Raw genomic sequence first — 24,692 nt, 5'->3', positions numbered from 1 at the left:
TTCTGTTGCTCCTCAAGGTACTCAATCCTCAACTTGACTCCACCAAGCTCAGTTTGGAGAGAGGTAGCCTTTTTGTTGGCAATCTCTAGCTGAGAAGTAAGATTGACCACCTCATCCTTGAGAAAAGAGATTTCAGAGTCCTTAACTTTAATATCCTTGGCATGTAGAAAGTCTTTGTCTTTGAGGGTGTTCCTCATAATATTATTATCACCCTGCAGCCTCTCTAGGAGCGCCCCCTCTTCAAGAAGCTTGTCCACCACTTGGGTGGAGTGGATGAACAATTGGTAAGATGCCTTTATAGAGGCACGAGCGGCATCTCTCAAATTCATGGCTTGCCACTGTTCCACTTCTTCATCTGAAACATGAAGGGAACCCATGGGGCCAAGTGCGTTCAAAGCAGCAGATGAGCCAGATGGCGCGCCCTCTGCTCTGTGCCTCTTGGGCGTGCCCTGTTTATCTGTGAGGTCAATCACGGGCCTTTTCAGGACAGGAGTTGTTTGAGGGATAGGAGTTGGAGTGGGCATGGATGCCTGTGCTGCAGGAGCATCTTTCTTTGGCTTAGGCTTGGGTTTGTCACCAGGGTGCGCCCCAAAGGATTTAGGGATTCTTGGAGGAGCCATTTCTGCATTAAAATATAGAACATGTTAATTGAACGTGACAGTTAGATGTGCTGAACAGAGTAATAAATAAAGGCAATTGATAAAGATAACATTGATAAACATGTATAAAGTGCTACGCCTAGAGTGAAAGGGCGCGCCCTAAGGGGCGGAAAGATTGACCACATTAACAAGGATTTATATCTAGTATGCAAATACAAAAGCTAAAAAAAAAAAAAGAAGCTAGGACGTGCCAATTATAGAAGGGCGCGCCTCTAGACTCTGCAATGGTTGAACCTGAAGGATCTTGGCCTTGAAAAGAGCTGTCTTCTGCTTCTTCTTCTTCTTCTTCTTCAGCCTCTTCTTCACTATCTAGGTCAATGACGCGAGAAACAGGAGCACCTTTCCTAAATTTTACATATTTGCACTTCGTTCCTACTTGGTCAGAAAGGATTCCTACTCGCATCAAGTTGGTCCGGGTGACTAAGGTTTTTAAGTTCTACCTGTCAGCAGCCACTCTAAGAAGGGCTTCAGCTCATTTTTTGGGCTCGCCCTTAAGTGGTTTGACCATTGGTCTGTCTGAAAAAGTATAAAGATGTGAAAAGGAAGAAAGAACATAGAAATAATGCAAGGAAAAGAAAGAAAGGGTGCGCCCTTACTTGGTGACTTGTTGAATCTTATCCTTAATCTGGAAACGTCATACAAGTAAAAGAAGTTTTCCTTCCAGCCTTTTTCATGGCTAAGCTTGCCAGAGGAAAAACCCTTCTTGTTGTGCTGCTTGTCTACAACCAAGTAGTAGTACCCATGGTCAGACTTTCTTAGGTTGAAAAAATAAGTAACTTCAGCCATTGAAGGCTGGGGGAAACCCAAGTCCGTATAGAGGATGAACAGAGCCAGAATAAATTTGTAGCTGTTGGTAGAAAGTTGGAGTGGAGCCACGTCATAGAGTTCAATCACTTCCCTAAGGTAGAGATGTAAGGGCGCGCCTATACCCAAAGATACCAGCTTGGGGCTGGTCACCATTCTAGGGATTTTGAAGTTCCCCCCATAGTTGAATATATGAGGCCGCATCATGCTTAAAGGGCGCGCCCATATACCTTCCATGTCATAAAATTCCATGAGCCATCCCAGTTGCTCATCTGAACAAGCTGAGGATAGGCCCACGCAGAAAAGCTTCTCGTGCTCCTTCCTGAAACGTTTCTTCAAAGCTTCATTGCATGGCTCGAATTCATCCCAATCAAAGTCTAATTCGCTGTCAGAAACTTCCCAGTGTCGGAAGGGAATTTGAGAAGGTTCAGGAGAGGTAGAGAACTGGAAGGAATCCTCATCAAAGAAATTTGCTTCATCACGAAGCGGCGATGCTTTTTCTTCAGGCGCGCCCTTAGAAATAGGAGAAGTAGGTGCGCCCTGTGTTTGTTGAGGAGATGGGCTTGGAGAAACAGCCCTGTAGGAAACTTTGGAAGGTCCAGCACCTACGTTGACACCCCTCTCAACACCCCTATAACTGTCGGCATTCAAACTTTCGAACCAGTCATCATCGTCCAGTTCTGTCCTAAGTGGGGTTGGGGATCTATCCTTTTGCAACAGTTTCCACTTTCCATGTCTACGAGATAAAGGGATGTTGTCCGTGGAAGAACTGTCTGAAGAGTCTGCCATCAAGGTACCCTTTTTGGAGTCTTGAACAAAGCGCGCCACCCGATTCGGAAATTTAGGGGTATGGTGAGCGTTTGGAGGCTGAGGATCGAAGTAAGTGTTTGTAGGCGAATAGATTCCCAAATTTATGAGAAAATTCTTGAAAAGGTGAAAAGGAGAGGACGTGCCCTCGTCTTCCAGCTGTCAAGAAAACCAAAAGAAAGATTGAAGGCGCGCCCAGTTCAGAAATTAGGAAGAAGGAAAACTAAAGAGTTGTGAAAGGAGGGTATTGAAAAGATACCATGCTCTAATAAAGGGGGTGGGATTAAAATTATCCTATCACAAATGACGAGCCTTCTCATGAGAAGGCGCGCCATAAAGAAAATCTTAGCCTATTCGTAAGGATGTGTTTTATTACAAACAGGCGTGCCTTGTTATGGACATGTGCATATTATAAGAAGCTAAAGATAGGGCGCGTCCTAAGTTACTGGTAAATTCTAAAGGCACAGATGGTCATGTGCAGATTGTAGGTAACGATTGAAATTTTCAAAAACACAAATTTAAAAGTTAGACCCAATGATTTTAGATCTAAAACAGCAAAATTCGGAGTTCTACATATGAATACACAGATACATACATCATTTTATGTATATTATCAAGAACAGAAATGGGAGATGAAAAGGCAATATGACATGCAATGTGATTTACTTAACGGAATTCAAAAATATAAGAAGCTTTTCGTACCTTTTCGAATGGAGAAGAAGTTGACTGGAAAAGATCGGGAGAATGGTAATAGAGAAGGCTGGTTCTGAGCAAAAGTTCGCCGCTGGGGAAAGAGAAAGGGGAGAGTAAAAGTAAAAATGAAAATGACTGACGATGACCTGTATTTATAGGTAAAAAGGACAGCTGTCAAATCTGTCATGTCAATCACGATTCCCGAAGAAAAAGGAAAACCTTTTTGAATCATTTCAAATTTTAGGACGCGTCCTCTTGAAGGCGCGCCTCATAAGTTTGACGGCAGTTTGAAATTCGGAATGCGTGAAAGTAAGAACTCTAAACAGATCAAGCCCTGTTTAGGGCGCGCCCCAGTAAGTAGTACTAGAAAATTGTTTATACAGATTTTGTTAAAGATAAAGAAGAATTTCAATCCCATTCTTAATGACATATGGAATTTAGGGGTAGTTGTTATGCCCAAAAGTTGGTATAAACAATATTCAGATTGAGATTGATAAAATAAGCAAAATCGAAGGAGAAACGCCTAAAATCTAGGAAAAGATAAGATTGACTTTCCATAAAGAAGAAGGCGCGCCTCAAGAACGCTCCCCATTGACTGAATAGCTGATTGACAGTTGTGGTTACCATGCTTTAAAGGCGCGCCCAATTACTGAAGAGGGGGTGAGGAATTCCTTGATTAAATTTTGTCCCATGGTGAGCCTTAGGGCGCGCCCTAAGTGAGAAAGGCTCCTTGGACGGATTACTTAGACATGATTACTTTGACATATTCATACCTTGGCTTTACTTGGATAAAGTTAGGGCAAGCCCTAACGGTGCATAATTTACGGCGCGCCCTATAATATAGAATGACAAAAGAAGAGGTCAAAGGCTGATGACACAAGGCGGCGCCAACATACAGAAATGGTTGGGCGCACCCTTAACTTCTACTTGGCACATAATGTAACTTTGACATGCTACTTGGATGAACTCTTTGGAAGATTCAAGGAAGATGAAGATTATTATTACTAACCTATTTGATGCAGGTACTCTATTGAAGAACTCCTTCCTGTAGCACATCTACAGGAAAGGCGGTCTCCGTGGTCAGAGATCTCTAGGGGTATGCCTGGACTGAAGGCCTCCTCCTGTAGTCAATGGGTGTCCTCATTGGGGATGTGGGGTGAAATCTGGTGTGTGCTTTGGGAGCTCTGTCTCTGTAGTCAACGGGTGTCCTCGTTGGGAGACTTCGGAGTATCCTGTACTTTGCACCCAAAAGCTTGGGATCACTTGTCCTGCAATCTGGTAGGGGCTCCTTATCGGGGGACAAGGATGCGTCCAACATTTGGGGTGAACCACGGCTATACCTGCGTCCACGGATTAGAGAAACAGCTGGTAGCGGAGGGTTATCCATGGCCAGGGAGATGCCTCATCCGTGAAGTCTCGAAGCCGCGGACGAGCCTTGGGCCTTTGTGGTTGGGCCTCATCGGCGGATATTCCTAAAGATAGTAGAAGACGGTTTCCAGTGGGTTTCCTACTGGGCCTCGGGATAAGAAATCTAAGCCCATTAGGTTTCTTGTTCCCCAAGAACTACGTGGGCTTGATCCCCTATAAATAAAGGTACGTAGGCAAATTGTAAGGGGTCAGAAGCGAGAGCGCAAAGGAGCCACCACTAATCCTAAGCAATCTCAGCCCCCAATAATCACCACTACCAAACACTGTTCATCTTTTCCGATGAATACTGTTCATCGGATCTGTCGATTACTGTTAACGTTTCCGACGAAGAACCGCCATCACAGATCTTGTTTTCGGCTACGAACCTCAAGTTTTGTTGTTCCCAAATTCCTCCATAAACAAATTGGCGCTAGAAGGAGGGGGCTAATCAAGATCTGCATCTGGGAGGAAGGATGTCTCAATATCGTGATGGAAGTTTTTATGATGGAAGTTCTGAAGAAGATTCTGATCATGGCTATGAATATGAACCCTACATTCCACCAATGACTGATCGTCCTACGCCGGACGTTGGGGGACAGCCGCCTGTACTCATCAGCAACGCCGACTTGTTGGAACAACTGTATCGCATGGGCGATGCTTTGAATGGTTTCGATTCAAAGTTGAGCACCATGGAGCGACGCAAGGCCAGGAGGGGTCTTCGCCGCAGACATGCAACTCACGTACCTGGAAAAGCACCCATGACTGATAGGGATGCCACAGCCGGCCATGGCTGCACCGAAGGAGGGCGTGTGTCGATAACTCTGTGGCGCCTGGACTATTCCAATGACATGTCCCCAATCATCGAGCTAGTGGAAGAAGATGCTGATGGTCGGGAAATTCTGCGGGCGGATAACCAAAGAGCTATCCATCTGCACCGGTCTGACCGTAGTCTCGAGAAACGCCGACAGGCAGAGTCGATGCTGGAGAATCAACAACGGGGCTTCGCAGCTTTGAAAGATCGCTTGGGGATCCGCTTGGGCGATGATGATTTAAGAATGTTGTTACTTGAATGGCAGAAAGAAGCTGATCGTGGAGATGTGACACCCCATGATACAACGCGTGTGCCCCTGAATTCCCAGGAAAATCGGGAGCGGTACCGCGATCCAACGCGTGTGCCCCTGAATTCCCAGGAAAATCGGGAGCGGCACCGCGATCATGAGAGAGCTCATCCCCGCAGATCGCTGGATCGATATGGGCGTGGGTATGGAAACGATCGTTGGAGCAGGCCGAGGTAGATACTTAGAGGGATACCGTCACGACAATTACCGCGATCACCTTGATTCCCGTTGGAATAATCGAGCAGACAGCTATGACTATGCGGAACATGATGATCACAGAGACGTAGAAAACTATGATCGCGGTACGGCTCGAGGCCGCGGCCAGGGTCAAGAAGAAAATCAAGGGAGAAATCAAGGACGGAATCCCGAAGTAATTGTGATACCCGAAGACGCCCAAAACACGAACCAGCAGCAAGCCCCTCCCCGGGGGAATCAAGTGGAGGTACCTCCATTACAACCCCAAGGTCCGCAGCCTCAAATGCAGACCATTCCAGGCGTGGGAACTTTCAATGTGGGAGATCTAAAAAGGCTACTTAACCACCTGGAAGGCAGAGTGACGACCACAGCTGAAATCCCTTCCCCATTCTCGGTGGCGGTAAGAGAGGCACAGTTGTCGGTCGGGTATCGCAACACTACTAGCGATCTTCGTTTCCACGAAAACTCAGATCCGGTGGAATTCCTGGGTCGTTTTAATATAGAGATGGATGTGTACCAAGTCCCGGACTTGGCTCGATGCCGTCTCTTGGCAGCAACCTTTAGAGAAAGTGCCCAGCAGTGGTTTCAAAAGCTCAGTCCAGGAGTGATCACCTCATGGGATCAGATGAAAACTCTGTTCTTAACCAAGTTCCAAGCCGCAGTGAGATACGCGCCCTCTGTCACAACTCTTGCCAATGTTAGGCAAAGGGAAAATGAAAGCTTGACATCGTACTTCAAAAGGTTCAACGCTTAATCTACCAGCGTGAGGGGAGCATCAGACGAAGCCCTGAAAAGCTTCTTGATCGCAGGATTAAGGGTTGGCTCGGACTTTTGGAAGCACTTACAAGGGAAAGACCCGGCTACTCTAGCAGATGTCTTTGATTTGGTAGAATCATTTAAAGCTATAGAACAATCTCTGACAGAGGTGCAACCGACTTGACACTCAAGTAAGAGAAGCAAAGCAAGAAAGAGGGATAGGTCTCCAAGCCCAAGGTACAGAAGGAGCAGTCGAAGCCCAGACCGGGTGAATACCGCGAGCACGAGGAGGGGATGGAGTCCTCCCTCAAACTATGACTACAGAACAAGCCGGTAGACGCCCTTGGCCGCATCTATCGATCATACTTCGAAGTAAACAAAAATAGAGGGCAATTTAGAAAACCTGAAGCCTTATAATCATGGAAAAGCAAAGACAAGAAAAAGTATTGCGAATATCATGAATCATCTGGACATAACACGCATGAGTGCTGACATTTAAAAGATGAAATCGAAGCGTTTATCAAGGAAGGATACCTTGGTGAATGGGTAGTCAAGGAAGTAAGGAAGCACAAGGATGACAGAGCAAAGGAAGAAGAAAGGCGAGCCCCGCGCGGGTCGAACATTGATACCCTGGAGGAAAATAAATATGTCAGGGATGGCAGTATCCGAACAATCTACGGGGGAGATACAGGGATGGAATGCAGTAACCGAGCCTTGGCAAGATACGCTAGGGAAGCCCGGTTCAGGCCTCTCACAGACATTCATAGGGTGGAAACTCGACCGCCCAAAGTATTTAAGGGCGAGTCCATGGATATCACCTTCAGAGAAGCAGATGCCCGATGGGTACATCATCCCCACAATGATGCGCTGGTTATTTCCATCCAGATCGGAACCAAAAATGTCCATAGAGCTTTCGTGGATAATGGAAGCTCGGAAAATATCCTCTACTACAGCACTTTCAAGAAGATGGGACTACCTGATCGGGAAATGTTGGGGGAAGACTCGTGGGTCTATGGTTTTTCTGGCGGAGGAGCTAGAGTCATGGGATCGATTCAGCTGCCATGTACTTTGGGGGAAAGCCCACTGTCGGTAACAAAGATGTTCGAGTTTAAGGTCCTGAATCATGAATCATCCCACAACGTGTTGCTGGGACGACCTTTTCTGCGGGAGATGAGCGTTATCACTTCAATCCACCACCTAACCATCAAATTTCCAACGCCAAATGGGGTGAGAAGTATAAAGGGTTCTCAGTATGACTTTCGGGAGTGCTACAGGCAAGCTATGAGAGGCTTTAGAAAAGACTCCCACGCCGAAGATACTTCGGATGAAGATCAAGAAAAGAGCATTGAGCAACCAATCGAAGAAATCTGAGTCCACTATTATGTTGAGCAAGAAGATGAACATCCCTCCGGGCTGCCCCCAACAATATTGTACTTGGAAGACACAATCAGAATTGAGATGTTGGAAGAATATGAGGTATCGGACACCATAGTCCTAACAGATTTCAATGGGGAACATTTAGAAGGAAGATTTGATGTCTTGCAAAGCCTCGAACAGGACAAGTGTGAGGTAGATGCCCTTCTCCTTGAAGGAGCGCCCTTACCTGCAAAACATACCAAGGAAGTTGATGCCCCTGATATGTAGGGCACGCCTTCTAAAGAAGTCGACGCTCCTCCTAAAGGGGATGCGCCTTCTCTACAAGACAATGAAATCCATAATTCGCCTGACCTAGATCCCCGAATACCAATGCCGAGGGAGAAGATGGGGCCAGCAGAAGATACAATTGCAATCCCTGTTGATAAAAAGATCCGAGTAAAGTTTTGAGAATAGGATCTCAGTTGGCACCAAGGTTGAAGGAGGGTCTTTCAATATTTCTCTTGGTGAACCTTGATGTATTTGCATGGAGCCATTCTGATATGGTAGGAATTGATCCAGAGATAATGTGCCACCGATTGAATATCAACCCCAAGCATAAAGGGGTTCGACAAAAATGCAGGGCTGTAAGCGGAGAGAGAGAGCTATAGCCCTAGCAGAGGAAGTAGAGAGACTCCTGGACGTCAGACTAATTCGAGAATCCTTCTACCCAGAGTGGCTAGCAAACCCGGTGTTAGTAAAAACGCCCAACGGTAAATGGAGAACATGCGTGGACTTCACCGATCTGAATAAGGCGTGCCCGAAAGATAGTTTTCCCCTACCAAGAATCGATCAGTTGGTCGACGCCACAGCAGGACATGCCTTGCTCAGCTTCATGGACGCATACTCCGGGTATGACCAAATTCTTATCTATGAGCCTGACCAGGAGCACACCTCTTTTATTACCGATAGAGGGCTCTATTGCTATATCGGAATACCATTTGGTCTGATCAACGCCGGTGCCACTTATCAAAGATTGGTAAACAAAATGTTCAAGAAGCAGATTGGGAAGACGAGGGAAGTATATGTGCATGATATGCTCGTAAAGTCTAAAAGGGTGGAAGACCACATCGCCTACTTAGCTGAAATGTTCCATATTCTGAGACAATATAAGATGAAGCTAAACCCGCAGAAGTGTGTGTTCGGTGTGGAGTCAGGGAAATTCTTAGGATTCATGGTCAACCACCGGGGGATTGAGGCTAACCCGGCGAAAATCAAAGCTCTGCTAGACATGAAATCTCCCACCAGCGTCAAACAAGTATAGAACCTGACAGGAAGGATTGTGGCCCTAAATCGATTTGTCTCAAAGTCATCAGATAGGTGCAAAGAATTCTTCAAGGCAATCGAAGGAAGGTGGAAGGATTTTCAGTGGACCCCTGAGTGTGAAGAGGCTTTTTTGAAAATCAAAGAGCAGTTGGGAAATACTCCGATGTTGGCCAAGCCAGAAGACGGAGAAACATTGATTCCTTACTTGGCGGTGTCTAAGTACTCCGTCAGCGCGGTGTTGGTAAAGGAAGAAGAAAGCCACCAGTGGCCCGTATACTATGTGAGTAAAAGGTTGTTGGATGCGGAAACCAGGTATACCAATATGGAAAAACTGGTGTACGCTCTCATTCTTGCGGCAAGAAAGTTAAGACCATACTTTCAGGCTCACCGAATAGAAGTTCGCACCGCTTATCCACTTCGGCATATTCTACATAAACCTGAATCGTCATGGAGAATGTTAAAATGGGCAGTAGAGCTAGGACAATTCGATTTGGAGTATTGTCCTTGCACTGCAATTAAGGGACAAGCGCTGGCTGATTTCATACTTGAGTTCGATGCAGAAGTTGATGACAAGGCCATAGTGTTGGCGGAACCTACCTCGCAAGGAAGTTCTCATGATGAAAAGAGGCAGGAACTACCGCACCCTTGGTGGATATTACATGTAGATGGGGCCGTGAACAATAATGGATCAGGTGCCGGGATTGTCTTAGTCACTCCGGAAGGGCACTGTTTGATGAGTGCTATCCATTTTAAGTTTTATGCTACTAACAATGATGCTGAGTACGAAGCTTTGATCAACGGTCTGAAACTAGCTCTGGAGGTGGGGGCCATGAATCTAATAGTCCGGAGCGATTCCAAATTAGTTGTGAACCAGGTCAACGGAGGTTTCCAGGCCCGGGGACCTCTGACGGAGTGAGATGTGCGTAACGCCTATTGAAATTTTTTTTAAGTACCAGGCTAGAAAGTGTCACGCGAGAAGAAAATAGTAATGCGGATGCTTTGGCCAAGTGGGGTCACAGATGGACATCGTTCAACTTGGACAAATCCCTTTGGGAATCCAGGAAATCCCAAGTATTCCGGAGGTAGAGGTGTTTCAGATGCAAGAAGTCCCACGAGAAATCTGGATGACCCCCATTTATAACTATATTCAGACAGGAGCTGTACCAGCAGACGAACTACAGGCTCGACGCATTCGGTACCAGGATGCAAAGTATGTCGAATATGATGGAGTATTATACAAGAGAGGATTTAACCAGCCACTGTTACGTTGTGTGGATATGGAAGAGGGAAATTATATTCTCAGAGAGGTGCACGAAGGGATTTGTGGCAATCACTCGGGGGGTGGTTCCTTGGCATTAAAAGTACTCAGACAAGGATACTACTGGCCAACTATGAGAGAAGATGCCTTCAATTTTGTCCGGGCTTGTGATCGTTGCCAGCGATTTGCCAACTATTCCAACGCCCCGGCATCTACCATTACCTCATTGGCAAGTCCTTGGCCTTTTGCCATGTGGGGAATTGATCTCATTGGAGAGTTGCCCAAAGCAAATGGGGGGGTGAAGTACGCCGTGGTAGCTGTGGACTACTTTACCAAATGGGCAGAGGCTATGCCACTAGCCACGATCATGGCAAAGAAGATAAGGGATTTTATTTTCAATTCCATAGTATGTAGGTTCGGTATCCCCTATAAACTCATCTCGAACAATGGGAAGCAGTTTGATAGTAAAGAGTTAATGAATCTTTGTGAGGACTTGAAAATCAAAAAGGACTTTGCCGCAGTTTATCATCCGCAGAGTAATGGTCAGACGTAAGCCATAAACAAGATCATAAAACATACCATGAAGGCAAAGTTAGAAGAGAAAAAAGGAGACTGGCCAGAGGAGATGCCCATGGTCCTTTGGTCTTACAATACGACCCCTAGATCGACCACAGGAGAAACCCCCTTTCTGCTGACTTATGGGTATGAAGCCATGGTTCCCGTGGATGTAGGAGCTGGATTTCTCCAGAGAGACGTGTTTGTTGAGGAAGATGCAGAAGTTAACCAGAGGCTTCACTTGGATTTGTTAGACGAAGCCCGAACGAACTCTCAATTAAAGCTTGCTGCATATCAGCAGAGAATCGCAAGGTATTTCAATAAAAAGGTAAAGTCCGTGTCGTTCAAGGTTGGAGATCTTGTGTTGCGAAAGGTCATGCCTAACACTAAGATAGCTCAGCATAGGGTGCTTGGAGCTAATTGGGAAGGACCGTACAAGGTCAAAGCTATACTTTGGAAGGGAACCTATCGCTTGAAAGATCTGGATGGTAAACTTATTCCTCGAGCGTGGAATGCAGAACATTTACGGAAGTATTAAAAGTAGGGTGTGGCTGTGTCCCCCTTATTTTTTTGCTTAATTCATATGTAATAGACTAGTAGCAAATAAATTCCTCCTAGCCTAGGGGGGTAGTACATGTGACTGCAAACTTTGGAACTAGCAGAAGGAAGAAAATTTTCAAATAATTTCCCCATAGAGCATAATAGCCATGGGACTGTTGTAATTTATACACTAGAGCGCATTATCAATAAAAGGAAAAAGTTACTTTAAATTGCTTTATCTGCTTGACATGAAAAATTTTCATTTGAAAAATAGCAAAGGCGAGCCCTATCGAATAACTGTTGATTTATAACATAGTATGCATATGGCTAGCCAAATGAGCTAAGGTAAGAGTCCTGCATTTTAAGGGACGCCCTTGGACTGACACTTGAGTAAAATATCGTAAAGGTATTACTGATAAGAAACAGTATGTGTTATTTACAAAAGAAATAAGGCGTGCCCTCATTGCTAAAATGTTACGAGAAAGGGGACAATTTTGAGATCACATAAAATGAAAAACACCCGAAAATATGTTAAAAGACGCGCCCTATAGTTACATAATTCATGGAAACATAAAATGGCCAAGGAAAAATCAAAGTGCCTTAACAAATTTTTATGCATACGGGAAAAGATAAAAATTAACATTGAGCCATACGAAATGTCATGATGCAAAAGTAAAAGAGTAGCAGAAAAATAAGTCGTACAACTTTGCACAGCATCAAAAGAGGGTTGGCTCCTCAGAAGTCCTGAGACTGGTCTGTTGGAGGAATAGTTTGAAGAGGAACAGTGGGATCAGCTTCAGGCGCGTCCTTGGGGACTTCCTCTCGTGGCGCGCCCTCACCTTCTTCCTCCTCCAACCCAAGTTCTATCCTCCTTGCCTTGATTTCAGCAGCACGCTCCTTCTTAAATTCCACCATCTCAGCAAATGTCTCTTCCCCAAACTTCTCGAAAGTATAATCAGGGTCGTTGGCCACAAAACCAACCCTGTAGAAGTGAAAACCATTGGCAAATGCTTCATCAGCCATTTCCCTCTTCTCATCAGGCCAGCCCATTTTCTGTTGCTCCTCAAGGTACTCAATCCTCAAGTTGGCTCCACCAAGCTCAGTGTGGAGAGAGGTAGCCTTTTTGTTGGCAATCTCTAGCTGAGAAGTAAGATTGGCCACCTCATCCTTGAGAAAAGAGATTTCAGAGTCCTTAGCTTTAATGTCCTTGGCATGCAGAAAGTCTTTATTTTTGAGGGTGTTCCTCATAATGTTATTATCACTCTGCAGCCTCTCTAGGCGCGCCCCCTCTTCAAGAAGCTTGTCCACCACTCGGGTGGAGTGGATGAACAATTGGCAAGATGCCTTTATAGAGGCACGAGCGGCATCTCCCAAATCCATGGCTTGCCACTGTTCCACTTCTACATCTGAAACGTGAAGGGACCCATGGGGCCAAGAGCGTTCAAAGCAGCAGATGAGCCAGACGGTGCACCCTCTGCTCTTTGCCTCTTGGGCGTGCCCTGTTTATCTGTGAGGTCAATCACGGGCCTTTTCAGGACAGGAGTTGTTTGAGGGATAGGAGTTGGAGTGGGGATGGATGCCTGTGCTGCAGGAGCATCTTTCTTTGGCTTAGGCTTGGGTTTGTCACCAGGGCGCGCCCCAAAGGATTTGAGGATTCTTGGAGGAGCCATTTCTGCATAAAATATAGAACATGTTAATTGAAAGTGACAGTTAGATTTGTTGAACAGAGTAATAAATAAAGGCAATTGATAAAGATAACATTGATAAACATGTATAAAGTGCTACGCCTAGAGTGAAAGGGCGTGCCCTAAGGGGCGGAAAGATTGACCACATTAACAAGGATTTATATCTAGTATGCAAATACAAAAGCTAAAAAAAAAAGCTAGGACGCGCCAATTATAGAAAGGCGCGCCTCTAGACTGTGCAATGGTTGAACCTGAAGGATCTTGGCCTTGAAAAGAGCTGTCTTCTGCCTCTTCTTCTTCTTCTTCAGCCACTTCTTCACTATCTAGGTCAATGACGCAAGAAACAGGAGCACATTTCCTAAATTTTACATATTTTCACTTTGTTCCTACTTGGTCAGAAAGGATTCCTACTCGCATCAAGTTGGTCCGGGTGACTAAGGTTTTTAAGTTCCACCTGTCAGCAGCCACTCTAAGAAGGGCTTCAGCTCGTTTTTTGGGCTCGCCCTTAAGTGGTTTGGTCATTGGTCTGTCTGAAAAAGTATAAAGATGTGAAAAGGAAGAAAGAACATAGAAATAATGCAAGGAAAAGAAAGAAAGGGTGCGCCCTTACTTGGTGACTTGTTGAATCTTATCCTTAATCTGGGAAGGTCATACAAGTAAAAGATGTTTTCCTTCCAGCCTTTTTCATGGCTAAGCTTGCCAGAGGAAAAACCCTTCTTGTTGTGCTGCTTGTCTACAACCAAGTAGTAGTACCCATGGTCAGGATTTCTTAGGTTGAAAAAATAAGTGACTTCAGCCATTGAAGGCTGGGGGAAACCCAAGTCCGTATAGAGGATGAACAGAGCCAGAATAAACTTGTAGCTGTTGGGAGAAAGTTGGAGTGGAGCCACGTCATAGAGTTCTATCACTTCCCTAAGGTAGGGATGTAAGGGCGCGCCTATACCCAAAGATACCAGCTTGGGGCTGATCACCATTCTAGGGATTTTGAAGTTCCTCCCATAGTTGAATATATGAGGCCGCATCATGCTTAAAGGGCGCGCCCATATACCTTCCATGTCATAAAATTCCATGAGCCATCCCAGTTGCTCATCTGAACAAGCTGAGGACAGGCCCACGCAGAAAAGCTTCCCATGCTCCATCCTGAAACGTTTCTTCACAGCTTCATTGCATGGCTCGAAATCATCCCAATCAAAGTCTAATTCGCTGTTTAGAAACTTCCCAGTGTCAGAAGGGGATTGGAGAAGGTTTAGGAGAGGTAGAGAACTGGAAGGAATCCTCATCAAAGAAATCTGCTTCATCACGAAGCGGCGATGCTTTTTCTTCAGGCGCGCCTTCAGAATTAGGAGAAGTAGGTGCGCCCTGTGTTTGTTGAGGAGATGGGCTTGGAAAAACAGCCCTGTAGGAAACTTTGGAAGGTCCAGCACCTACGTTGACACCCCTCTCAACACCCCTATACCTATCGGCATTCAAACTTTCGAATCAGTCATCATCGTCCAGTTCTGTCCTAAGTGGGGCTGGGGATCTATCCTTTTGCACCAGTTTCTGCTTTCCATGTCTACGAGATAAAGGGATATTGTCCGTGGAAAAACTGTCTGAAGAGTCTGCCATCAAGGTACCCTTTTTGGAGTCTTGAACAAGACGCGCCACCCGATTCAGAAATTTAGGGGTATGATGAGCGTTTGGAGGCTGGGGATCGAAGTAAGTGGAGAGGACGCGCCCTCGTCTTCCAGCTGTCAAGAAAACCAAAAGAAAGATTGAAGGCGCGCCCAGTTCATAAATTAGGAAGAAGGAAAACTAAAGAGCAGTGAAAGGAGGGTATTGAAAAGATACCATGCTCTAATAAAGGGGGTAGGATTAAAATTATCCTATCACAAAAGACGAGCCTTCTCATGAGAAGGCGCACCATAAAGAAAATCCTAGCATGTTCGTGAGGATGTGTTTTATTACAAACAGGCGCGCCTTGTTATGGACATGTGCAAATTATTAGAAGCTAAAGATAGGGCACGTCCTAAGTTGCTGGTAAATTCTAAAGGCACAGATGGTCATGTGCAGATTGTAGGTAACGATTGAAATTCTCAAAAACACAAATTTAAAAGTTAGACCCAATGATTTTGGATCTAAAACAGCAAAATTCGGAGTTATACATATAAATACACAGATACATACATCATTTTATGTATATTATCAAGAACAAAAATGGGAGATGAAAAGGTAATATGACATGCAATGTGATTTACTTAACGGAATTCAGAAATATAAGAAGCTTTTCGTACCTTTTCGAATGGAGAAGAAGTTGACTGGAAAAGATCGGGAGAATGGTAACAGAGAAGGCTGAATCTGAGCAAAAGTTCGCCGCTGGAGTTGAAGCTTTTGGTGAGGAAAGAGAAAGGGGAGAGTAAAAGTAAAAATGAAAATGACTGACGGTGACCTGTATTTATAGGTAAAAAGGATAGCTGTCAAATCTGTCATGTCAATCACGATTCGCGAAGAATAAGAAAAACCGTTTTGAATCATTTCAAATTTTAGGACGCGCCCTCTTGAAGGCGCGCCTCATAAGTTTGACGGCAATTTGAAATTCGGAATGCGCGAAAGTAAGAACTCTAAACAGATCAAGCCCTGTTTAGGGCGCGCCCCAGTAAGTAGTACTAGAAAATTGTTTATACATATTTTGTTAAAGATAAAGAAGAATTCCAATCCCATTCTTAATGACATATGGAATTTGGGGGTATATGTTATGCCCAAAAGTTGGTATAAACAATATTCAGATTGAGATTGATAAAATAGGCAAAATCGAAGGAGAAACGCCTAAAATCTAAGAAAAGATAAGATTGAATTTCCATAAAGAAGAAGGCGCGCCCTAAGAACGCGCCACATTGACTGAATAGCTGATTGATAGTTGTGGTTACCATGCTTTAAAGGCGCGCCCTCAAACGTAGTGGGGAGGCGCGCCCAATTACTGAAGAGGGGGTGAGGAATTCCTTGATTGAATTCTGTCCCATGGTGAGCCTTAGGGCGCGCCCTAAGTGAGAAAGGCTTCTTGGACGGATTACTCAGACATGATTACTTTGACAGATTCATACCTTGGCTTTACTTGGATAAAGTTAGGGCAAGCCCTAACGGTGCATAATTTATGGCGCGCCCTATAATATAGAATGACAAAAGAAGAGGTCAAAGGCTGATGACACAAGGCGGCGCCAACATACAGAAATGGTTGGGCGCGCCCTTAACTTCTACTTGCCACATAATGTAACTTTGACATGCTACTTGGATGAAGTCTTTGGAAGATTCAAGGAAGATGGAGATTATTATTACTAACCTATTTGATGCAGGTACTCTATTGAAGAACTCCTTCCTGTAGCACATCTACAGGAAAGGCGGTGTCCGTGGTCAGAGACCTCCATGGGTATGCCTGGACTGAAGGCCTCCTCCTGTAGTCAATGGGTGTCCTCATTGGGGATGTGGGGTGAAATCTGGTGTGTGCTTTGGGAGCTCTGTCTCTGTAGTCAACGGGTGTCCTCGTTGGGAGACTTCGGAGGATCCTGCACTTTGCACCCAAAAACTTGGGATCACTTGTCCTGCAATCTGGTAGGGGCTTCTTATCGGAGGACAAGGATGCGTCCAACATTTGGGGTGAACCACGGCTATACCTGCGTCCACGGATTAAAGAAATAGCTGGTAGCGGAGGGTTATCCTTGGCCAAAAAGATGCCTCATCCGTGAAGTCTCGAAGCCACGGACGAGCCTTGGGCCTTTGTGGTTGGGCCTCATCGGCGGACATTCCTAAAGCTAGTAGAAGACGGTTTCCAGTGGGTTTCCTACTGGGCCTCGGGATAAGAAATCTAAGCCCATTAGGTTTCTTGTTCCCCAAGAACTACGTGGGCTTGATCCCCTATAAATAGGGGTACGTAGGCAAATTGTAAGGGGTCAGAAGCGAGAGCGCAAAGGAGCCACCACTAACCCTAAGCAATCTCAGCCCCCAATAATCACCACTACCAAACACTGTTCATATTTTCCGACGAATACTGTTCATCGGATCCGTTGGTTACTGTTCACGTTTCCGAAGAAGAACCGCCATCACAGATCTTGTTTTCGGCTACGAACCTCAAGTTTTGTTGTTCACAAATTCCTCCGTCAACAGTGACTAACTTCATTCCGGTATTATCAGAAGGATGCAAGTAATAGACAGTGGAAGGATCTTATGTTAATTCTGTGTGATTTTCATCTTGAGTCGCCATGATTAAAGCATTCAAGAGTAGATTACAACTTAGAGAAAGAGATTTTCGAGATTCAGATCAAGAAAAAGCTTAATTGAAGAGATTACAATGATTTTTTTTAGAGAGATTTAGATGTTTGGAGAGATTTAGGTGTTTAGAGAGGTTTTAATCGATGAGAGATTTAGAGAGATTTAGGATGAATCAAAAACAAAACAAATAACAATCTCAAACAGAAAATTGATTCGAAGAAAAACTGATTTTCAACAATCAAACAGTTTGTAACGAAATGACAATCACAACAAAACAATTATGAATCACGAAAAATATGTAACGATCTTACTTGATGCAGGAGGGTGAGATGAAGACGAGTAACGGATCGGATTAACTCTGATACCATGTTATGAGTTGCAGTTTAGAAGTGATGAAGATGAAAGTGTGTAACTCCATTAATGGATAACCAAAACTATACAAAACAATTACATCAGAGAGAGAGAGTCTTGCAGAGTAAGCTGAAAACGATAGAAATCTAACTAACTAATTTGTAACTAAGTATTGCTAATATATACAGAATAATTAAGATGTCTAATCCTATCTACAACTTGACAAAGTATAAGGTGAATTGTTGTTGTGCTGATGTGGAGAATCTGTTGTGGAGGAATATACAGCTGGTGAGGAATGTACAGCTGGAATTCTATCAATTAGCTCAACAAAGCTCAAATCAGAGCATGAATGGTAGACTTCTGCAAATCATTGTCAAGTTACACAACAGAGAATACTCTATTTTTCCAATAGAGAATGATCGAGTTAAACTGAGACAAACACAAAGTCTAGAAAACATAGTAGGCACTTATATTCAGATAATCCCCTAAACAAACATGGCCATAGCGTAATCTACGGAAAAGCAAACGGAGACCTGAAATCAGCATGAGATATATCTTTACTCTGATAACACAAGATTTCTGATAAGAAGTAACTGTAACATGGTACTGCAACCATCCTGTAATTTAGTTTGACCAGAGCTGCAATATATAATGAATCAAGCTATAACTAACTATTATTTGTAGAAACTAGGTTCCATGCACACTCGGGTGCCTGTAACACATGTATACAGAAAAACTTTCATCAGCAGTAATGTATAGCCTTTCGAGCACCATATGCATGCATGTATATCACATTCAACTTTCATATATTACTTCAAGCTCTTGTCTGGAGATGATTAAGTTTATTTTTGTGTTCAGGACCTGCAGGACGGTTGTCTTTAACAGGTATATATTTGCTATTTGTAAAATTATCTTCGAATGCGAACAAGCTCGTTAATGTAGATCCAACAAATTAGATTAAATAATTAGTTCATGATTTATAAGAAACTGATAAATGGTGTTAAAAAAGAAGTTGTTACAAAAAAGTAAACGATACCGTGCTGACCTTATATGGAATGTAAGCAGAGTCACATATGACATAGGGCGGCTAAGTACAGCTTACGAAGGCAATTACAGCTAATATTAACAAGCACTAAACTACAATTTAACTAATCCTATCCCTGGATTATTTAAATTTGGAAAGTGCCTAGTCTTTCATGTTCTTCGCAGAAGGTAATTCAGTCATGCATTAGACTTTAGGAACGTGGCTAATATTCTAACAACTCGACCTAGAATATGATTAACATTTCTTGATAATATTGTTAAATCTGTAAGCCATCCGGTATAAACTTATTTAGAATATGAAAAAGAGAAATTGAAAATTTGTTTTGCTTCCCAAAAGAGAATACGGGACTTCCACGTTTGATCCAATCAAGATATGCATGTGGGAGTAGAACTTGTTTACACAGGACACATGCCGAAACATACATGTATAGAGAATTAAAAATGACTAGCAAAAAGGAGTAGCACTTAAAAATGACTAACAAAAATTAGCACCTGTACCTAATATTAATTATTACTCCATCCGTCCATAAAAACGTTTCCTCTTTATGTAAAACGTTTCCTTTTTATGTTGTACACGTTTGTCAATGCATAATTTTGATTGTTAATATCTTTAATTTCGTATAAATATTAAATATAAAAACTTTATTGTATTAAAATACACATAAATACGAATTCAACAAAATCACTCATGATTATGTTTGATCTTACAAATTAGACGGAAATTAGTAGTCAATCGCTTATCATGTCAATCGCTTATCATGAACGGTACAAAAAAGTCAAAATGGGAAAAATAATTTGGGACGGAGGGAGTAATATTCAAATATTTAACTTGTTTGTCTCTTTGGTTTTCAGAGTATAAAACATGAAAGAGTGCATGAAGAGGCAAGACAGGAGTTTTTGTAATGGAATTCTTACAAGCATTAGCAACTGCACTTGGATTTGCAAATAAACCAACAACTAAAACGAAAGGTAATATTGTAACAGTGCTGAGCATTGATGGAGGTGGAATTAGAGGCATCATCCCCGGAACCATTCTCGCGTTTCTCGAGTCCAAGCTTCAGGTTCCTTCTTGTGCATGCTGTATGATATTGCATCAATTGTAGTCTAGTATTTACATCAAACTATGGTTTGATTATTTATATATCGTCTACCTATATATGTTTAGGAGCTGGATGGGCCAAATGCAAGAATTGCAGACTACTTTGATGTGATATCTGGTACAAGCACAGGTGGCCTGGTAACCGCAATGCTCACAGCTCCTGATCAACATAATAACAAGCAGCCTATGTTTTCAGCCAAAGACATTAACAAGTTCTATTTCCAAAATGGACCCAAAATATTCCCACAGGACAGGTAACAACTAATTATATTCATGGATAAGAGGGAAAGCTAAACTAACCAAGTTGACTGTCAAGCCATATATTAATCTACTGATGAACCAAATTTTGTGATTTACCTTGTAGTGCCTCCGCTACAGGGCCAAAGTATGACGGGAAGTACCTAAGATCGACAATTAAGGATATATTAGGCAACATCACCATGAACGAGACTCTTACAAATGTGATCATTCCAACTTTTGACATCAAACTGATTCAACCGATGATCTTTTCTACTAGCGATGTATGCCAATCTCTCAATAATACTAGATTTTTTGTATGCTTGACAGTGAATAATTTATGCAGAGCTAAAAATATTAATAATTTTTTATCAGGCCAAAGTAAAAACATCCAAGAACGCATTGCTAGCAGATGTTTGCATAGCCACATCTGCAGCTCCCACGTATTTACCTGCACACTACTTTGAGACTAAACATGAAGATGGAAAGACGCGCAGCTACAATCTCATTGATGGTGGAGTTGCTGCTAACAATCCGGTAATATTACTGTACTCAAGAACCTATTGGTAAAATTTGTAACATTAAAACAACTTTAAACATATTTTTCGTTGTTGAAACAACACTTGCAGACTCATGTGGCTATAACACATATATTCAATGAAATCGTGAAAGGAAACATTGAGAATGTGGATATCAAACCGATGGACACTACAAAGATATTAGTAATATCACTTGGCACTGGTACAGCTAAGTTTGAGGACAAGTACACTGCCACCATGGTGGCTCAATGGAGTCCAATTAATTGGATTTTTGATAAGGGTGCCACGCCTTTGATTGATGTTTATAGCGCTTCTAGCACTGACATGGTCGACATCCAAATTTCATCACTATTTCAAGCCCTTGGAGCTGAGAAAAATTATCTACGCATTCAGGATGATAATCTTATAGGGAATACGACCTCAGTTGATATAGCAACCACAGCAAATATGGAGGCCCTTGCTGACATAGGAAAGAAGCTGTTGGAGAAGTCAGTCGCCAGGGTGAATATTGATACAGGAGCGTTTGAGCCCGTGGTGGGAGAAGGTACTAATTCTGATGCTCTAACCCGCTTTGCCAAGCTACTTTCAGATGAAAGGAAGATCCGGATAGCTAATTAGTCAACGGGATGATTGTTGTTTTCGTCAACAAAATAGCAGTTGAGTTGGATGATTATTGTACTTTTCTGTTGTTTAATTTTAGACAATGAGCACTGAATTAGGTGGCCAGTCATATGTTTTCTTCATAATTTCCTGTTTTCTATGAAAAATTAAAAGTTGAGCATCATGCTTTCATTTTAATCAGATATTTGATCTTAGGGTATATTGTCACTTTAGTAAACATTATTAAGAACCGAGCTAAAAAAAGATTCTTTCTCTTTCCCAATTAGAAGTGGATAAATTCAACCTGTTAGTTTGATAACAGCATACATAGTAAACTTCTCCCTATTATTGGCGAAATATGTACCAGTTTCTGCTCTGCACTCAGGTCGGTTTGTCTGTTTAATACAATTAGCTGTATATTCGGTGTCTTCTTGTGTTGTGCCAGCCTTTTAACTTGAAAATCTCAGATATAAGGACTTGAATAAATCTCCCTCGCTAATAACGCTGTCTTTTTTCCATGAATCCAAACATATAGCACAATCCTTTTCACTCTGCACCACAGTTGTTAATATTACTATGGAGCCAGACAAAATTGCAAGGCAAGCATATATAGACAGTTACACCATATAAACCATAGAAGAGCAAGCATAACATAATAGTAACCGTAACAGTATGGAAGAGCAGATGGAGTCCTGCAATCATCACAGAATATCTCTGTATTCAGATAACGCAACACATGTTAAAAAAAATAGTAGTGACATAGTATTGAGGGCCAGGATAGCAGAGTTAAACAAGAAAATGGAAGACCTCAATCAAGCAAAAGAAGATGCCATAGACATGTGGTCCGACTGCAGGCATCTGATTCACATGCTTAAGAAGATAGAAACAGATGTTGAAGTTGCAAATAAACGGTCAGCATTGTCTAGTACTATCATCTCAGAACTCGAATCTCAACTTGAAGCCACTAAACTGAGTACTAAGTCCAAAAGAGAGGAAGAACTCAATGTCACAAAAATGATCAATGAGATAAATGATGATTTAGAGGAAACACAGGAAGAATTGGCAGAGGTCATATTAGTAAGTGATGAAAAACGTCATGAAAGGGAAGAACTGAAACAGATGCTTATGATTAGAAGGCAAACTCGTGACGCGTTGCAACTAACTCATAGAGCATTGAGACTAGAAGTAGAATGTTTTAGGGCATCAGCTGCAGAAGCACTTGAGAATATCGCCAAGTCAGAGAGGGATAGTACCACAGTTCAACTTACTCAAGAAGATTTAGATGCAATGACAAGGGAAGCTGTTGAAAATACATTTCTTCAAGAATGGCGTGTTTCTGCATCCACAGAACAAAGATTTGCAACACAGGAAAGGCGAGACTTTTATTTAAAGAGATTTCAAGAGCTTCATCGCCTGATATTATATCAAGGGAAATCATGATTGAAGATGAAATAACAAGAGCTAAGAGTTATGCACAGGAAAAGAGGATTTAGATAATGTAAATGCTCGGTCCAAGTTAGTCCATGAGGAAGATAGAAGGAGCCAACAACAACTAATAGATGTGTCAAAATGTAGTAGTGGATAAAAAATTGACATATGGTAAAGAATACATCTATACATGCACATGTAGGGAATTTTCTGGTGCAGACAAGGAAAGAGAATCTGGATACTTGGCGAGTTAAAATCCTAGTACAGATAGGAAAATAAATTCCAAGAAGCTATTTTCCAATTTTAACTAAAGGACTAGCATTTTCAAGGAGAAGGTCACAGTGCTTTAGCAAAATAGATCCTTCTCGATTCTCAAAACTGACATTTTTATCTATTACGTTCTAATAAATGAAAGAAATAAGAGAGGAAGTTATTCCACTTCACAGTAATTAACAGCAAATCTATATTCTATTAGTTTTATATATATTTAGAGCTATTTTACTTTAAAAGTTAATATATACAATGTACTGGATAGTGCTGTCTCATACAGATATTGCATCGGTGAGTATGAGGTAACAGAGAAAAAGTTTGTGGCCAAACAACTGGAAACTACTTGTTATGTACCTCACCTTCTTATAAAATTAGTAGATAAGAGATGTTCACAAGAATGCCGTTAAGAACAAAGCCTTCTTTAGATTCACCTATTCGCATAAAACAATCAAAATATACCTCTATATTATAATAAACGGATGTGGACTGTCCTAAACGCATCAGACCTTACAGTAAAACAAGGACAAGCTGCGGCATTTTAGACAGTAGCGCAATCTGAACAAGATACTCGGTACCCTCACATTATATAAATATCAAATGTGGCATTTCAACAAAACAATGGATGATTATCAGAATAAAGCTAGGGAATCACCTGATCCTATCACTAATGTCTTGGAAATCAAGATGGCAGAATTACTAACAACGAAAAATGAGCTGAAGCAAGCTAAAGATGATGCAACACAGTCATGGTTAGACTCTAGGCCGCTCATTGACAAGCTTGAAAATCTCCATACAGACCTCTCATACGAAAAGAACAAAGCTACCAAGGATGCAAATGACATATTGGAGCTTAAATCTCAGCTTCAGAATGCCATTGTTAGCATCCGGGCAAAAAAGGAGGAGGAAGTCAAACTCACAGAATTGATCAACCAAATAAGCCAGTCATTGGATCAACAACGTGAGGAATTGGAAAAAATCAAGTCAGAAACAGATGAAGAACATAGAGAAAGATTTAGGCTTAAGCAAGTATTCCTTCTGAAAAAACAGACTCTTCAAGCATTGGAACTAACTCTTAGAGCAACACAAATTGAGTCAGAAGCTTTTGGTGCATCATCTGCCAATGCAATTCAGCACATCAGTCAGTCACACGCGGACAATAGCACAATCAATCTCACTCAGACAGAATACGATGCACTAAGAAAAGAAGCACATGAGCAGACCTCAATCGCTGATTGGCGAGTTTCTGTGGCCATGGAAGAAAGAACGTTAGCTGAAAAAAGTCGAAAGCTTACTCAAAAACGGTTTCAAGCGCAGAAAAGGGAAATCAAGTTAACCAAAACAAATGATGATACGATTGTCAATGACAATAATGCACGAGAGGCAGATGATTCAAGGGGAAAGGTAGGAGGCCATGTCAAAAGTAGACCGAATAATTTTCCTCTAGCCCGGGCCAAATTAATAGCCAAGAACCAGAAGAATTCAAAACAATTTGACAGATCAAAAGGTACTAACAGAAGAACAGTGCAGAGAAAAAAAGCATCTTTATTTGCTCGAATAAGAGATTTTCTCGTACGCAAAATAACTTTGTGGTTTTGATGGTTTCAGATGTACTAAAGAAGTAGCAGTTTTGTGTTTTTTTCCAGCAATAAATTGCTACAGATCTCCGATCAAATAATACTCATAGTAGGAAATGCTTTGAGTCGGTATTGATAAGCTTCTAATTTTC

The 24,692-nt window shown here is 42.4% G+C and overlaps 3 protein-coding genes across 3 annotated transcripts; all 3 read left to right on the top strand.

Moving 5' to 3' along the window:
* The first annotated feature begins 9,281 nt into the window (after nt 1-9,281).
* LOC141718866 (uncharacterized) lies at nt 9,282-10,034 on the top strand. Its single transcript, XM_074521242.1, has one exon. The coding sequence runs from the start codon at nt 9,282-9,284 to the stop codon at nt 10,032-10,034; it is 753 nt and encodes a 250-aa protein (XP_074377343.1).
* Nucleotides 10,035-10,956: 922 nt separating this feature from the next.
* Nucleotides 10,957-11,469, top strand: LOC141718865 (uncharacterized). The gene has a single exon (XM_074521241.1). The coding sequence runs from the start codon at nt 10,957-10,959 to the stop codon at nt 11,467-11,469; it is 513 nt and encodes a 170-aa protein (XP_074377342.1).
* An 8,197-nt stretch (nt 11,470-19,666) lies between these two features.
* Nucleotides 19,667-21,286, top strand: LOC141719048 (patatin-like protein 1). Its single transcript, XM_074521432.1, has 5 exons — nt 19,667-19,854; nt 19,959-20,146; nt 20,257-20,413; nt 20,505-20,666; nt 20,759-21,286. The coding sequence occupies exons 1-5, from the start codon at nt 19,696-19,698 to the stop codon at nt 21,284-21,286; spliced, it is 1,194 nt and encodes a 397-aa protein (XP_074377533.1). The 5' UTR covers nt 19,667-19,695.
* The last annotated feature ends 3,406 nt before the right edge of the window (nt 21,287-24,692 follow it).

The sequence above is a fragment of the Apium graveolens genome, chromosome 4 (assembly GCF_009905375.1).
Source record: "Apium graveolens cultivar Ventura chromosome 4, ASM990537v1, whole genome shotgun sequence".
NCBI lineage: Eukaryota > Viridiplantae > Streptophyta > Magnoliopsida > Apiales > Apiaceae > Apium > Apium graveolens.
The sequence above is the reverse complement of the archived record's forward strand: the minus strand, read 5'-3'. Positions and strand labels throughout refer to the sequence as shown.

Bases quoted from the DNA above. Each gene is read 5' to 3' on its own strand.
- LOC141718866 (XM_074521242.1), top strand. From the start codon at position 9,282: ATGTTGGCCAAGCCAGAAGACGGAGAAACATTGATTCCTTACTTGGCG.
- LOC141718865 (XM_074521241.1), top strand. From the start codon at position 10,957: ATGAAGGCAAAGTTAGAAGAGAAAAAAGGAGACTGGCCAGAGGAGATG.
- LOC141719048 (XM_074521432.1), top strand. From the start codon at position 19,696: ATGGAATTCTTACAAGCATTAGCAACTGCACTTGGATTTGCAAATAAA. The intron at 19,855-19,958 runs GTTCCTTCTTGT...ATATATGTTTAG, and splicing joins TTCTCGAGTCCAAGCTTCAG to GAGCTGGATGGGCCAAATGC. The intron at 20,414-20,504 runs GTATGCCAATCT...ATTTTTTATCAG, and splicing joins TGATCTTTTCTACTAGCGAT to GCCAAAGTAAAAACATCCAA.